The sequence below is a fragment of the Phoca vitulina genome, unplaced genomic scaffold (genome assembly GCF_004348235.1).
Source record: "Phoca vitulina isolate PV1807 unplaced genomic scaffold, GSC_HSeal_1.0 scaffold25, whole genome shotgun sequence".
NCBI lineage: Eukaryota > Metazoa > Chordata > Mammalia > Carnivora > Phocidae > Phoca > Phoca vitulina.
In genome coordinates this window covers 40,894,479-40,911,444 of record NW_022589728.1, presented here as the reverse complement: position 1 = coordinate 40,911,444, position 16,966 = coordinate 40,894,479, and the positions used below count along the sequence as shown (strand labels likewise).

Genomic DNA, 16,966 nt, shown 5'->3' with positions numbered 1-16,966 from the left:
AAATGGCTTTGACAATGATATTCAAGATAGCTTTCATAGAGTCTACTTCCAAAAGTTGAGTACAATATTTTCATAATGTATGTGGAACGAAGTAAGAAATGAAACATTAGTTTCTTTCTTTTTTTTTTTTTTAGATTTTATTTATTTATTAGAGAGAGACAGAGATAGCGAGAGAGAGCATGAGTGGGGAGGAGAGGGAGAAGCAGGCTCCCTGCCAAGCAGGAAGCCTGACATGGGGCTCAATACCAGTACCCCAGGATCATGACCTGAGCCAAAGGCAGACGCTTAACTGACTGAGACACCTAGGTGCCCCTCGTTTCTTTAAAAACAAAAAGGAACAACAACAAAAAACTAAATTGCATAAATCCACATTTTAATTAATTATTTTAAAAAGTACTGGGTGTGGAGCCCAACATGGGGCTTGAATGAACTCATGACCCTGAGATCAGGACCTGAGCTGAGATCAAGGTCATTCGTTTAACCAGCTGAGCTACCCAGGCACCCCTATTTATCTTTTAAACTAAACGTTGTACCCAACTTGGGGCTCGAACTCGCAACCCCAACCAAGATTAAGAGTCGCATGCTCTGTTGACTGAGCCAGTCAGATGCCCCAAAATACTAGTTTTTTCTTTTAAAATTTCAATAAATCAGACTTTTTAACCTAATGAGCACATTCTACTGTAGAATTTTTTTTTTCCATGTCTCACTAAAATTCTTCTTCAACAGATGTAGAAGATACAAAAAATATCTATGCCATGAATATTTGACCATGAATTGATAGCATTTCTTTGTAAATTTGGAAATCCTTTGAAATAAAATGTGACCCAAATATTCATGGGGAAGTTTATCTCTTATATCGTACAACTCATTTGCATCTGAAGAGAAGTACTTGTAATCTAAAAAATATTGATTCATTGAATCAGTTGATGTTTGATGTGTTATGTCTTATATTCTATAGGCAGTTATTATTTGCTTAATTGTGAATTAAATAAAATTTAAAATTTAGCTCCTCAGTTCCATTAACCACACATAAAATGCTCAATAACCATACATGGCTCATGGTGCCTGCTAAAGAACAAAATTTGGCCAAGTAAGTTTGAAGATCTAATTGGTTTTATTAAAGAATTCATGGATTGCGCACCACCTCTTCTAGCAAGTTGAGAGAGGCCCTCCCAAGCGTTGTACAAAATGGAAGGTTTTTATAGGAGGGTGGGGCAAGGAAGTTCTTAGCAAAAGAAAAGGATTGACAAGGCTGTTTTCTAGTTCTAGGGGACCGGGTCTTATGCAGAGTACCTCATATTTCTTTGGGGGAGAGAGGATCCAGATGACAGACTCACTGGCGCTGGTGGAAAGAAAAATTTCCTGACTGACCAGTTAAGGCCACATTTCTGGGGGAGGTTGAAACTGCAATTAGTATGGGTATTAAGCCCCAGTTTGGGAACTTGGTCTAAGTGACACTGTTTAGGTCCTGTGATTTTCTTTTCTTAACACTACTGTATTAGGATAATGGAGTTCTAGATGTTTTGGTAGTGCATTTTCTTCTTTTTTTTTTTTTAAGATTTTATTTCTTTATTTGACAGAGACACAGCGGGAGAGGGAACACAAGCAGAGGGGGTGGGAGGGGGAGAAGCAGGCTTCCCGCGGAGCAGGGAGCCTGATGCGGGGCTCTATCCCAGGACCCTGGGATCATGACCTGAGCCGAAGGCAGACGCTTAATGACTGAGCCACCAGGCGCCCCTTGGTAGTGCATTTTCATACATATGTATGTACCTACCTACATTTTGTATCTGTGTATATTTTTTCTGTACCTACAGAAATATTTAGCTTTGGGTGTTTCTGGTAAACCTAATGGAATTATATTTGTATGTATTTTTCTTTCACTTGCTCATTTCATCTGCCATGTGTTTTGGAGCTTGTTCTGTCAGTACATAGAAATGTACCTCTATTATTTTAGTGCTGCCTAGAGTAGACCATAGTATGGGCATATTCTAGTGATTTTCATTGTCCCCACCTGGTGTGCTCTTAGATTGCCTTCAATACTGTGCAACTTCATAGAATGCTTTGTTCTTCCTTGTATTTAAATATTTTTCTAATTTAGATTCTGAGAATTAAAATTACTGCAATTTTAGAAGTTTTTACATGTAAAATATTAATACTCTCAGACTGCAAACCAAAATGCCGTTTTACACTCCCAAAGAGAACTCCTTGCCCTGCACCCTCATCCACTTGACATTTTCAGTCTTTAAGAATTTTGCCAATCTTTGTAGATGAAAATCATTTTTAGTATACATTTTTTGATAATTAGTGAGATTTAATGGTTTTTCATATTTTTATTAGTATTTCATTTTTAAAAAAGATTTTATTTATTTGACAGCGAGAGCAGGAACACAAGCAGGGGGAGTGGGAGAGGGAGAAGCAGGCTTCCCGCAAGCAGGGAGCCCGACTCAGAGCTTGATCCCAGGACCCTGGGATCATGACCTGAGCCAAAGGCAGATGCTTAACAGTTGAGCCACGCAGGCGCCCCTAGTATTTCATTTTTAATACACTACCAGTTTATTCCAAAAATAACAAAGCATTATCTAAAGACAGTATATATCCTGTGTTCTTGCTTTCCTTTGAGTAACTTTGGTCAGGTTGTTGGGGTGGGTCAGTTTTCAGTTTGCATCTCCATCATTTGCATTTTTATTTTCTGCAATTTACTGAGCAGTAAAACTGCTTAAAGACTATGTTAGGGAGGAAGAAATATCCTCTGCCCTTCAAGGTATTTTTAGCTGGACTAAGAATTAAATTGACATGAGACAGATTAACAGGAGAAAATCAAATTTAGTTTTGGACATATGGGGAATCCACACAGACATGAGATTCTAAAGACAGGGAACTTGAGGCTTATATGACATCCTGAGCTAAGGAGGGGGTTTAGGGGTATTGGGATACAAAGGGGAGGAAGACCTTTAGCAGGAAGGTAAGGGTATATGTATGGAAAACAAAGGTTGCCCTGTTACAGAGATACAGTAGATATGTTTCTTAAGGAGCAATCGCTGTTAGTTTTCTTCCTGCTACGGGCTCCTTTCCAATGTAAAATTTAGGCAGTTGAGAGGGGAGGTTAAGAGCTTTTCCTGAATCTGCTGGATTTTGATTGCTTTGAACTCAAAGTAATCTTCATGCCAAAGTGGCCCATTTTTGTGGCCCTACACTTGTATATGAGAAGAAAATAGGCTTTTTTTTTTTTTACCTTGTTTATGTTACATTGTTACATACTGTTATGCATACATTTATTGTGTTTTCAGACAGGGATTAGAAAATACATTCTAAGTTTGCAAACTGGTGGCCTTGCAAATGGCTAGACTAGCTGTTAAGTTTTGTTAAAAAAAATTCATCTGAGTAAATTGTGATCTTATTGGCTTTATTCAGTGATTTAGGAATTGGGCAGCATCCCATTTAACAGGTAGAAAGGAGCTCTAAGGAGCTGTACAAAATGAATGACTTTCATAGGCAGAAGTGAGTGAGAACAAGGAAATTATCCTGGCAAAAAGTGGATTGGTTGTGTTCACTTTCCTTTAGGAGATGGAAGGAGTCTTTCGGGCAGATTACCTCACTCGTGCTGATCACATAGTTCTTGATTGGTTTAAGATTCCATTTTTGGGAGAGCCAAAACTATAATTAAGTCTCAGGTGACGTGGGGCTTAGCATAAGTGACTCCATTTTGAGCCTGGTGTCTCGTTTTTAAATAGTCCAAATTGTATGAATATAGCAAAATAAAAATCCTACAATTTAATAAAAGCAAATGCCATTTTGTTGTGTGAAGTCTTAAGCCATGATTATCCTGTTCTCACTGTGAATGGTGTTTTTTACACATGATAAAGCAGGCTAGCATATTCACATACGTTACAGCTAGAATAATCGCTTCCTTTAAAAACATAATTTTTATCTGATTTTCAGAACAAAAATTTTTTCCTAAGTAACTGAAAAAAATGTGGCTACTGTAGACTGTAGAATGAAGGAGAAGCTTAGCTTTACTGTGAAGTCTGAGTCTGGGTGGGTGTAACCTAACTAGCTAGAGGATATGCAATTGCTGATTGACAGCAGGACCAGCATTATGCAGATTTGGTAAGAGAGAACAGCAGCTCAGAAAACAGTGATTAGGGGCTTTGTTAGGAATCATTACATTCATCACTCATATCTTTAGTTTTTCATTTTCCTGTCTACTGGATTTATAAACAAATAGTACAAAACAGTTCCTCTTTTGTTTTTATTAAAGTGATAACTGCAATGCAGTTTCAGTCTATCAGCTAGGCATACATGTGTGGAAATTCGATATTCTCACTAAATTAGCTAATTTTTAGCTGTGTTCCATGTTTATCTCTAGACCTTTGTGTATTAAATCCTATCTCGAGCTGTTCTCTTTATACACAAGTGTGTTTTGCTTGTGCCTTCCTGTCTTCTTCAGTGAGAAGCTTTATGTAGGTCAGGCTTGGCTTAAGCAGATTTCCTGAACCTGCGTCAGCTTAAGCTGGAGGAATTTTAATAAACCCTCCCCTGTAGGCGTGGGCCTAAATGAGGCTAGCCTAGTTAAGCCTGATCTTTTTCTGTTTGTGAAAAGAGCTGAGCAGAGCTGAAGGCTGCTGCATGGTGGTTTCAGAAACTGCCTACTTAATTTGAAAAGAACAATGGTAGGAAAGGCTAGATCTTCCAATTTTACCTTATCTGAAAAGCTTGATTTGCTAAAGCTTGTGAAGCCATATGTTAAAATTCTCGAAGAACACACTAATAAACATTCAGTAATAGTGGAAAAGAATAGATGTTGGGATATCATAGCAGTAAACTATAATGCAATTGGAGTAGATCGCCCTCCTCGAACAGCCCAGGGCCTACGCACCCTTTACAAAAGGCTCAAAGAATATGCCAAACAGGAGCTATTGCAGCAAAAAGAGACCCAATCAGATTTTAAAGGCAATATTTCTGAGCCAACCAAGAAAGTTATGGAGATGATTCCCCAGATTTCCAGTTTTTGCCTGGTAAGAGACAGGAACCACATACAAAGGTAAGCTTTATTTTATTTTCTTGTGGAAAATTATGGCGCCTCCTATCTATTGGGCTCTGGCTTAGTTGTGATAGAGATATGCATAGTAAGCATCCCCACTACGGGAGCAATGAATAGTGTCTTTGTTTTGCTTTCTTAAAAAAGAAATGTGAGGCTATAAGGAATTTTTTTGCTGCATTTGATTTAAGCCACTTTTTATTGTCTTCCCCTCCCCCTTCCCTCTCTCTGTAGTTTTTAAAAGTAAAGGTTAGGGAGGAATAAATGGGATGAAATTTGTAACATAATCTCATAATAAACTTTTTAAGCTTTAAATTTAAATTGCTAATTAGCTTCTGAGAGACACCTTTTTCTTATTTAAGATTATATTTCATTGGAATTTTCAATTTTATGTAAAGTTAGCAGTTTCAGGAGAAATGGAACCCTTGTTTTTTAATGAATTGTTACTGTCTGCACTTTAGTGAATATTAATTGAGCTAAAAACCTAAAATACATAATTTAGTAAATTTATTAATGGCATGATTGTATATATTAAGACAGTTTAAATTATTTTCTAACATATTCAAACTAAAAAAGATAAATACAAGGAAAGGAATTTAATGCCTAATTGGGGATTCAGATTACTTAATAAAAAGTTTTTGTTTTTTTTAATTCATTAATGGTCTAGTTTCACTTTGATCTTGAGTCAAAGAGGAAAGGGGTAAGCACTCCCATACTATTTTGTAAAGATATAAAACTATGAATTTTAGTATATGAATAAGCAACTAAGTTCTTATAGGGATAGAAAGGTTTTTTGGTTAAATTTATGCTCTACATAGCTACTTGCGTGGGAATCTTCAAAACTTACCTTATTTCTAATTCAAATTTTAACCCCTGGCAAAAGATAAAAATGGCAGCAGCATTCTTTTTCTGAACCATTTAGGGTTATTTAAACAAGTTGTAAACTTGTTAGTTGAGGAACATTTCAAACAAAGACTTTTCTTCTTGGTGGAAAAGTCATATAAGAAAATTATTGATCACCTGTGAAGTCCTTTTGAAGTTAGGAGAGAAATGGGCAAAAAACTTATTAGCCAAACTTATTTGTTATTTTTATAATTCACTAGGGTAATTTTTTGAGACCAGCTTCTTACCATATACTGCTTACTTCTAGTAGATAACATAGTAAAAAAAAATCACCAGTGGGAATCTGGAATGTGGATGCAGTGTATTAATTCATTAGTGCTTAAAATGTTCTCTGTGATGAGAAATGATTAATCCTAATTTGCTGGTTATCCAAAGAACTCCACAGTAGGACTTTTATACAGTACTACTTGTTAAAAATTTGTCCCCCTCAAACCATAGAGAAAACTGGCTTTTGCATTACTGGTATAAAACTACCTTTTGGGTATTAAGTATAGGTTTTTATAATTTGAAGACTATACATAGAACCTGTAGTTTTAATTAGTTGTATATTTAAAAAATACAGTGAGTATTGTAGGAGAAATAATATACAAGTATCTATTTACATTTTGACTGTAACCATATTCACAATCAGTCTTTTGGGATAACAACATTGCTCTGATAAAATGAGTTGTTTAATTTATACATTACAAAACCTACTGTTTAAGCAAGAACAGCTTTTCCTACTTTAAAGGAAAGAATATTAGAAATATGCCATTTAAGTGCTTATTTGTGTTAGTGTCCACATGGCCATTTTCTCTGTATTAGCATTTTCATTTATTTACATATTTAATGTGCTTATTACTTACTTGAGTGACATCTTGAATCTTAATTCTCAGAAGTTTATAATCTATAATCTTAGTTATGCTATATAAATATGCCTGTTAATCTCACTAAACTCCATTCTTAGCTAAGGAAAATATTACTGCTTATATTTAATATATTTAAAGATATATACCTATTTTGTAAGGCTACCTCTATAGCGTATTGATATATTTCCTTTTTTACCTCTCTCTAGTATCAGATTATATTTTGTGTTTTTGCAGTCTATTTGATCTTCAAAATTCATAAATTTTAGAAGTCCTTCCATTTATCCTTTTTTCTGACCTTCTCTAAAACATTCTTTTTTTTTACTTTGTTATGCCTACTTATAATGTTTCAACGAAAATGGAATGGGATATTTTAGATAAAAGGCATTTTAAAATTTACATGAGAGTATAATGTCTATGTCTAATATGTGAGTCTTATACTCCATTATACATACTAATTTGGATAGTAATTATGTGGATTTTTAAAACTTTCATTTTCATTTGTAGTTTTAACCTTTTTCCTTTCTAGGAAAACATCTAGGGATGTTAATAAAGGGAAGCCTTACTACTTTGAATTACATTGATATTGTATTGATATTGGTTTGTTTTTCTTTTGAAAAGCGTAAGATGACAAAAAGAATGAAAATTAAGGAATTTATGTAATCTACAAATAGATTTTTCATGACATACTATATCTTATTATTTATTTGTATCTCTTAAATATCTGATATTTCTGGCAATTTAATGCCAATAGTAAGTGATATACGGGGAGTTTTAATTTTTTTCCTTATGTTCTGCTTGAACTTGTTCCAGCATTTTAATCATCTATGTAGGGTGAATGTATTTTTAACTGTGTTACTTATTTATCATTTGTAAAATATTCTTTAATGATTCTTTAATGTTAAGTATAGCATTTTTTTCATTACTGTTCCAATAATCTCTTTCTCCTCTATAACTTATTTTTAAGTTAGGCAGAAGCATAAATTTAAAAAAACCCTCAAGAAACAAGATTATATATTCTTAATTAGTGGCTTCATGTTATTTATAAAATTGGTTTTTTAAAAAAGTAGAATTTTAAGATATATTGTGTTTGTCATAACCAATAATGTTACATCAAAGTTTAAATTATGCTGAAACTAGTTTTCTCTAATAGAAGTGCATATTTTATGGAAATTACATGTAAATTTAACAGACTTTCAATATATAGTATATAAGCCAGTTAAAAATACTTCATTAAAAAAACCATTTTTTTCAGTCATTCAACATGTGATGAGCACCTGCTAGGTTCCAAGTACAGTATTATGCTAGGTGCTGGGGATACAGTGGTGGATTTGAGCCCTTTCCCTGTGAACTTTACCTGACTGATGGTTGAAAGACTGAAAGGGCTATGGAATCAAGTAATTTAGGATAGGTAAAGGATAAACACCATGGTATCTGAAATTGTATAGTTAGGATAATACCCTGATTATTGGGCATACCCAAAGCCATACAAAAACTTGGACTTTTCTTTTTCTTTTTTTGGACAGATGGAGAAATCAATACCTCCCATAGATGACTTTCCATTATCCTAGGAGTCATGGACCTTGGTGATTTTTAGATTTTTAATCAGTCCAGGAGAGCAGAAGCAGGGGATCTAGGGCTAAGGTATGGGGATAGCAAGGCCCAAAGTACAGTAAATGGCCCTTTATGCCATTTAAGAAAGTTAGGCTTGTAGGAACATGTGCTGTCTCTTTGAAAGCAAACAAAGGCTTTTCTTTTTATTTACCTCATTGGCCTTGGGTAATATTTGTAATTTTTTGTCCTTTTAAGAACTCAATTTTAAAGTTAAGGATGTATGAGAGCTATATGTATATATTTTTGAAATTTTAAATGTGGTCACTTTAATTTGTTATTCCAAGGATTAAATTTTTTTTTGTTTCACTATTTTCTTTATAGCTCTAAAGCTTGACACTTTGATGTATACTAAATATGTAATTATGCTATCAATATACTCTTGTCTTCATTTGATTTACATTTTATAATGCTTTTTTGTGTGCTGTAGTGCAAACTTGGATGAGGAAGCACAGGCTGGTACGAGTTCACTACAGGTAATGTTGGATCACCATCCAGTTGCTATTACAGTAGAGGTGAAGCAAGAAGAAGACATTAAGCCCCCTCCTCCACTGGTTTTAAATTCTCAACAGAGTGATATTTTAGAACAAAGAGAAGACCATGAATTAGTACATGTTATGGAAAGATCTTTGTCGCCGTCACTTTCCTCTGTTGATATGAGAATGACATCGTCTCCATCTTCTATCCCAAGGAGAGATGATTTTTTTCGGCATGAGCGTGGAGAACACTTTAGGTCACAATTAGGGTATGATCCTCAGATTCTGCAAATGTTGAAAGAGGAGCATCAGATAATTTTAGAAAATCAAAAAAATTTTGGATTGTATGTTCAGGAGAAGAGGGATGGATTGAAAAGAAGGCAGCAGCTAGAGGAAGAGCTGCTAAGAGCAAAAATTGAAGTGGAGAAGCTGAAAGCAGTTCGCTTACGGCATGATCTGCCTGAATATAATAGTCTCTAATATTTTTTTTCAGTCTTGCAATTTGATGATTTTAATTTTGGCCAAATTACTTTCATTTGGGAATATCCTGAAGTAGAATACATACTCTTAAAAGTGTTGTTAATCTCAATTGTGAAAAAACCTTTTTTGACATGATTTTCTAATTAATTTAATTTTCTTTTGAGATATATTAAAACTTACTGATTGGTTGGCATGGTTATATATTTTGTCTTCAATTTTTTTCTAAGAAGTTTAATTGTTGGCCTTACAAAAAGATTTCTTACTTTGATCACTAAATTAGAACATACATAAATAGATATACAAACATATATATTCTTTCAAAGTTCTGAGCCTTCGACATTTTAAATTAGAGCTTTGAAAGCTGTAGTTCAAGGTTTTTAAGTCAGTCTAATTTAGAAGCAATACTAGCCTGATTAACAGAAGCTTGCCTATATGACATTGATTATTATGCTCTCCTGTTTTTGAAGAAGTGATAGGATTTTAGAGATGGAAGGTACTTGGAAGTCACTTTTTTCCATCTCTTCAATTTAGAGGTAATGAAACTGAGGTCCAGGGAGAACTTAGTGACTTGATGTAACAAAGCTGTTTATGGCAGAGCAAGGACCAGCACTCAGTTTTTGTTTCTTTGTAGTTTTCCCCCCTGCTGTTCCATAGAAGTAAAAATCCACTAAAATGTCTTCCTTATGAAAAAATTATGGAAGTGTTTATTTCATTACAATTGCTTTTAAAGATTCATAGGTTACAAAACCAGGGGACTTATCAGTTACCCCCAAACTTCTTCCCTTTTTTGTCCAGCAAAATAAGATGTTCTTTTGGAACAGTTATATATTTTGGCTATAAGATTTAATGTCTTCATTCATTTTTAATGTCTTATTCTGAAAAAAGATTTATTTTACAGTAAAAATCACAGTAAAAAAGTTTTAATGAACAAAATTAAAATTCTACATAGAAATAGCAAAAAATAGTTATGATTTATTCTATAATATTTTTGTAAATACTGCTTGTTTTAGTATTTGCAGAAATAAATAAAATCTCAATTCTTAAAGCACACATTAAATTTAAGTTAAATCTGGGGCTCATGGGTGGCTCAGTCGTTAAGCATCTGCCTTCGGCTCAGGTCGTGATCCCAGGGTCCTGGGATTGAGCCCCACATTGGGCTCCCTGCTCTGCGGGAAGCCTGCTTCCCCCTCCGCCCACTCCCCCTGCTTGTGTTCCCTCTCTGGCTGTCTTTCTTTCTGTCAAATAAATAAATCTTAAAAAAAAAATTTAAGTTGAATCTTTAATATATATATTCCATTTTTGCTGGTGCTTTGTTGAGGAAGAATTTTTAAGCCAGGCATTAGAATGGAATAAGTAGAATTTCAGAATTTTAGTATAATGGAAAAGAATGTTTAAGTCAGAGTGAGCAACATGGAAAAAGGCATAGAGAATAGGAGTGAATCAGGGTGTACAAGCACAAATACAGTGGTAGGCCAGGTGATTTTAAGTGGGTGTAGAGAGGGCCAGTTAGGGCTTGGTTACCTGGACTAGGATTAAATGAGTAGCTACTGTTTAGCTCCAGCAGAATTTTTACATGCAGGAATAAGCCGGAAGTCTTCATTTTTATGTGAAACTTTTCAACTTAAAAATGTTTGCAAATAATTCAGAATGTTTTAAAAACACTACACCCATGTGAGTGGGCCTCATTCAGCCAGTGGGCTTCCAGTTTGTGGCCTTTGGAGTAGAGTAATGGTTTACCAAGAGTAGAGCTGAACAGTAACATCAGCATCACTTGAGAATTTGTGAAAAATGTAAATCCATTAGTTTTCAATCAGAAACTCTGGAAGTGTAGCCCAGCAATCTGTTTTAATAACCCTCTAGAGATTCTGATGCAAGCTAATGTTTGAAAACCATTAGAACAGAGTGTTTGGAATGTAGCTAGGTGCCTAAATCATACTAGAGTCTCAGAAAAAATGTGTTGAAAAGAGAAATGGTTGAAGGTGAATTGAGGGACATCGTTTGGAAGTTGATTGGTGCCACATTATGGATTACAATGAATGCTATTTTTAAATAATCACAGTTGAATGTACAATGGGAAGTCATTGAAGGCTTTTGATTAGAGAGATGTAAATTAAAGCTCTGAATTAGTGTTATAATAGCATTTATGGGGTGGGCATTTAGTTAGAGGAAATTAAATCCAGAATTTAGGTTATGGCTATTGAAATAGAATAAAAATAAAATGGACTTTCCTGGTACTCTTTTAGCTTGTTGATTGATTAATTTCATTGGCATTTTGTATTTGCTATTAGAGTTAAATATTTTATTATAAAAATGCCTTGAATATGTAATATGATGTCTCTCTTTGGTAGTTTTCGTCTTTATGTTATGACTTTTCTTTGAGCCTAAACACTGGACTCAACAGATTAGAATCTTAAAATTCTAATTTAATGTTTTACAATATAACTCTAGTAATACATCTTTAAAGTAGTCAGTTTTAACTTTATGAAATTATTGAAAGCAAATTCCCATATGTAATGGAATTCATATTATAATCTCAGCATGCTACTCCTCAGAATTGATGTGAATGTTCAATTTGAATGTTGACTGCAACTGATGTAGTGCAGCTACATCAGTTTTCCAAGCTCTGTTCTGTGGAACATTAATTCCATGAGATGTTTCTAGGAGATTTCTATGTTCAAAGAAAGTGCAACACATATTTTTTTGTGTGTGGTTAGGTTCTAAAATCAGTGTGGAAGGTAAAAATGTACATACAAAATTGCCCTTGAAAGTTTTTTTCCTGCCCATAAAATAGAGTAAACATAGTCTTCTACCAGCATATTTTCCTCCAGCATTGTTCAAGATTGTTGTTTCTTTGGCTGCGTCAGGTGACAGACTCCATAGCATTTAGGGACTGAGTAGAATAAAAAATTTTATTTTTACATATGTTTAAATACCAGAATTGTACTCATTTCAGGGAGTTTACTGCTGCCATTTTTCTGAGTCAATCTTGTTTAATTTTAATTTGCCAAAATTTAAATGCCATGATCTTTACCTATGAAATGTAATGCCAGAAAACATAGGGAAGAGTGATTTTATTTTTAAAATGTAGACTTGATTCTGTAGAAGAATATTAAATTTGAAAAATAAGCTAAGTCAAAATATTATTTCATCTAGTATATTAGTAATTGGATAGTGGATAGGTTATTTTTGCCACCTTCCTATCTTTTCTTATCCTTGTGATCTTAAATAACACATTGTTATTTTTACAACTTGATTTTCTTTTAAATTAGGTATAATTTACAATGGCATCTTGAAAAAGTTAATGAAGCTCTTTCATTTCTAAAAATGCCATTAGAGGGGCGCCTGAGTGCCTCAGTCGGTTAAGCGTCTGCTTTTGGCTCAGGTCATGATCATCCCTGGGTCCTGGGATCGAGTCTCACATTGGGGCTCCTTGCTCAGCGGGAAGCCTGCTTCTCCCTCTCCCACTGCCTGCTTCTCTGCTTACTTATGCTCTCTCTCTGTCAAATAAATAAAATCTTCTAAAAAAATTTTTAAACATGCCATTAGATTTCTTAAAATATTCAAAATAAGTACTTTGTTTTTTCGTATGAGACATAAACTTGGTGTTATTTCATTTTTGAAAGATTTCACTCTACCCTGTTGCATCTTTACTTATGTGAAAATGTTTAGACTATGAATTATTTTTCCATGTGCCTTCTTTTAGAGTAGTGTCAAATTTTAAATAGACATGTTTAAATAATTTATAGTGTGATAAATTGTATTTAATATATACTGTAGATGATGGTGGTTAAATACTTTGTTAATACATATTCTTTTAAATACAGGGTGATACATTGTACTGCTATGTGTACTCTTTATGTGCCATAAGACAAAGAATTTAGTATCACTGAAGTAAAATTTTTTGATGAGGCACAATTGAAATAGATTTATTTAAATAATTGTGTTTATAGTAGACACTAAATGTACCATGTCTAAATATCATATTTTTTTCAAATGTTAAGATTCACAAATTCTTAAAATCAATTTAGTATTTGATGATGAATTTGACAGTAAATATTTAAAAATAATGAGATGAAATATGGTTGTAATACTTAACAAATACAAAAAAGTAAATTCTTAAGATCTACAACCTAATTAAATGTTAACAGTCATGCTAAATCTTTGCAATGATTTTGAGAAATTGATTCAATATATTTTTATATATCTTAAATTGATTAAAGCTAGTAGCTATAATTTGAGTTTGTATTATTTTTAGTTTTCAGTTGCTTTGTAAGTAGTGAAAAGCCAAATAAATAAGTAAAATAAAAATATCACCCAAGTTAGCCCCCCAAATTTAAACTAAAATAGATAATATCATTAGACTTATACTTTGTTAGTACACCTTTCATGTTTTAAAATTATGTGTAAATTTACAAAGATTAAGAAACTCTTCACATAGAAAATTAAAAATATTTTACAGTAAACATTCATGTGCCTACCACCTAAATTCTACAGTTATTGTTTTGCTATATTTGCTTTATCATGTATCCATCCATCTATCCATCAATTCATTTTTAAAAATAAAATGGTTATTTAAAACAAGTTGGAGAATTATTTAGAATCTTTTATGCCTAAACACTTCAGCATAAGTATTATCAACTGGAATTCAGTATTTATTTGTGTGTGTGTGTGTGTGTGTGTGTGTTTTGGGTAAGATTTGCAAACGTGAAATGTACAAATCTTAAATAATGGGTTTTGACAGGTGACTCTACCTGTGTACCTTAAATCCCTATCAAGATTTAGAATGTTATTATTACCCCAGAAAGTTCTTTCCTGCCCCTTCCTGATCAATCCCTTGGCACCTCAGACAACCATTGTTCTAATTTTTAAAAAGTCATAGATAAGTTTTGCTTGTTCTGGAACTTTATATAATTGGAATCCTACAGTATATACCCTTTGTTTCTCTTTTCTTTTACCTATCTTAATGTTTTTAATACCCATGTTTGTTCATCCTCTTATAGTAGTTCATTGCTTTCTGTTGTTGAGTGGTATTCCCTTGTATAAATATACCTCAGTTTATGTATCCATTATCTTTTGATGGACTTCTGGGCTATTTCCAGATTATGGCTATTATGTATAAAGATTCTGAGTATTCTTGTACAAATTTGTTGTGGACATAATGCTGGATTAGGGAAGATCTATATGTTTAAGTTTTTAAGAAACTGCCAGGCATTTCCCCAAAGTGATTGTACCATTTTACGCTTTAACAGTGTATGTTTTTTTTTTTTTAAATAAACCTGTGCATGCTCAATGATTGGAATGTCAGAATTGAAATTAATGAATAACTTTTCTGATTTTTAGATGAGTTTAAAATGCTGAGCAGAAAATAAAAAATGCTGAGCAGATAGTTTTGAGATCTGGAAATACTGTAGTTTTATTGATTTTTTTTTTTTCTCCTATTTTAGCCTTTACTGCATATATGCTTTGACAAGAGGTACTGAGAAGTGTGATGAAATGTATAGTGCCTGCCATGCTCATAAAGTATCATTCTGAAAATACTTAATGCAAAGAAAGATCTTCTAGGTTTATTTTATTCATAATGATACTTAGATGACATTAAATCTCTCTTATTAAGAAAGCTATGGGGGTGCCTGGGTGGCTCAGTTGGTTAAGTGTCGGTCTTGGTTTCGGCTCAGGTCATGGTCTCAGGGTGCTGAGATCGAGCCAGGTTGGGGTCTATGCTCAGCGTGGAGTCTGCTCGAGATTCTTTCTCCCTCTTCCTCTCCCCCTTTCCCCGCTGATGTGTGTGCATGCAAGCAGGTGCTCTCTATCTCAAATAAATAAAATCTTTTTAAAAAAAAAGATAAAACTATGGATGATTACTGGTTCAGAGGAATTTGTATATTAATGATTGTAAATTTTTTAGTGTAATAAAAACTATGTTTCAAAACTTAAATTTATGTTGTATTTATATGTTAATGTATATTAAAAAATCTGATAGGCTTTAGTAATTTTAAAATACAATTTGGGAGAGTATTTACAGTCTTTGTTGAATTTGATTAGATGAGATATTTTATTTTATTTTTAAAGATTTTATTTATTTGACAGAGACAACAGCGAGAGAGGGAACACAAGCAGGGGGAGTGGGAGAGAGAGAAGCAGGCTCCCCACTGAGCAGGGAGCCTGATGCGGGGCTTGATCCCAGGACCCTGGGATCATGACCTGAGCCGAAGGCAGACGCTTAACAACTGAGCCACCCAGGCGCCCTGATTAGATGAGATATTTTAAATTTCATTTGTTCTTTTGAAAACAATGTGTGTATTTAGAATTTTTTTTTTTAAAGATTTTATTTATTTATTTGACAGAGACACAGCGAGAGAAGGAACACAAGCAGGGGGAGTGGGAGAGGGAGAAGCAGGCTTCCCGCCGAGCAGGGAGCCCGATGCGGGGCTCGATCCCAGGACTCTGGGATCATGATCTGAGCCGAAGGCAGACGCTTAACGACTGAGCCACCCAGGCGCCCCTGTATTTAGAATTTTTGAAAGAAAAAATATTAAAGTCTTGGCTATATGGAATGTATAATTAAGCCATCCAACTGTAGAGTAACTATGCTTAGGAATCATTAAGATGATCATATCCACTATCAATATTAAAATGGCAGCATCTCCCCCTTCCTCTTTTATCAAAGCGTGATTTTGAACATTCTTGTGAATCTTGCTTATAGGCATTCAAGTCTCTTGTTTATATAACAGACTATTTTTTTGGTGTTGATTTGCAAAGTACGTTACAGGGTCAAGGGGAAATAGATCAGAACGATTTAGAAATAAAAATTACAGTTGGAGTGGGATTGTTAGGGGTGGTTAGTCTAGAATGTAGCAAATTAGTCGAAGTTTTAGGTATTACAGGTAGTCTAGATGTAGGAGGGTTTTGCTCCTTATATGTTTAATTTCTAATATCTTTATTCTACTCTTTGGAATTTTCTCTCTCTCTTTTTTTTTTTTTTTTAAAGATTTTATTTATTTATTTGAGAGACAGAGAGAAACAGCATGCCAAAGGAGAGGGTCAGAGGGAGAAGCAGGCTCCCCGATGAGCAGGGAGCCCGATGCGGGACTCGATCCCAGGACTCTGGGATCATGACCTGAGCCGAAGGCAGTCGCTTAACCAACTGAGCCACCCACACGCCCCTGGAATTTTCTCTCTTCACTGCCTTAATGGCCTACATTTAAAATGGGACTAAATGGGAAAGGAATCAAGACATGATGATGATGATGATGATGATGATGGTAGTTAACATTTAGGGAGTATTTATTACATGTCAAGTACTATTCTAAGGGTTTTACAAATAATAGCTAATCTAATGCCCACAACAAATCTGTGAGGTGGGTATTAGTATTACATTCATTTACAGATTCATAAACTGGCATAGAGTGGTAAGTAACTTGTCCAGGGTCACTTAGCTTGTCAGTGGGAAAACTCAAGATTCAAACCCAGGTGGATTAGTTCATGCTCTTCTCCTCCTCCTACTGTTCTACAGAAGAAAGGCTATATCTGAGAATCTGTGGTATTTTTTTTTTTATGTTATGTTAATCACCATACATTACACCATTAGTTTTTTTTTTTTTTTTTTTTTTTTT

The 16,966-nt window shown here is 34.1% G+C and overlaps 2 protein-coding genes across 5 annotated transcripts in view; both read left to right on the top strand.

Moving 5' to 3' along the window:
• RAD54B (RAD54 homolog B) overlaps positions 1-16,966 on the top strand; it is an 86,598-nt gene that overhangs the window by 27,918 nt on the left and 41,714 nt on the right. The window contains exons 1-2 of one of the 4 annotated variants that reach the window (XM_032421759.1): positions 5,016-5,041; positions 8,828-8,873. The exons of 2 other annotated variants lie outside the window; for them this stretch is intronic. The gene's annotated coding sequence lies outside the window, so the exon portion shown is untranslated. Of the gene's footprint in view, positions 1-4,965; positions 5,042-8,827; positions 8,874-16,966 lie in introns of those variants that run through there. One more of the 4 variants, XM_032421758.1, reaches the window with a different exon arrangement.
• Positions 3,712-10,206, top strand: FSBP (fibrinogen silencer binding protein). The gene is made up of 2 exons (XM_032421760.1): positions 3,712-5,041; positions 8,828-10,206. Exons 1-2 carry the CDS (start codon positions 4,668-4,670, stop codon positions 9,351-9,353), a joined length of 900 nt encoding a protein of 299 aa, XP_032277651.1. The 5' UTR covers positions 3,712-4,667; the 3' UTR covers positions 9,354-10,206.

Excerpts from the sequence above, each read along its gene's own strand:
- FSBP (XM_032421760.1), top strand. The coding sequence starts at position 4,668 with ATGGTAGGAAAGGCTAGATCTTCCAATTTTACCTTATCTGAAAAGCTT. Across the intron at positions 5,042-8,827 it reads GACAGGAACCACATACAAAG|TGCAAACTTGGATGAGGAAG; the intron begins GTAAGCTTTATT and ends TGTGTGCTGTAG.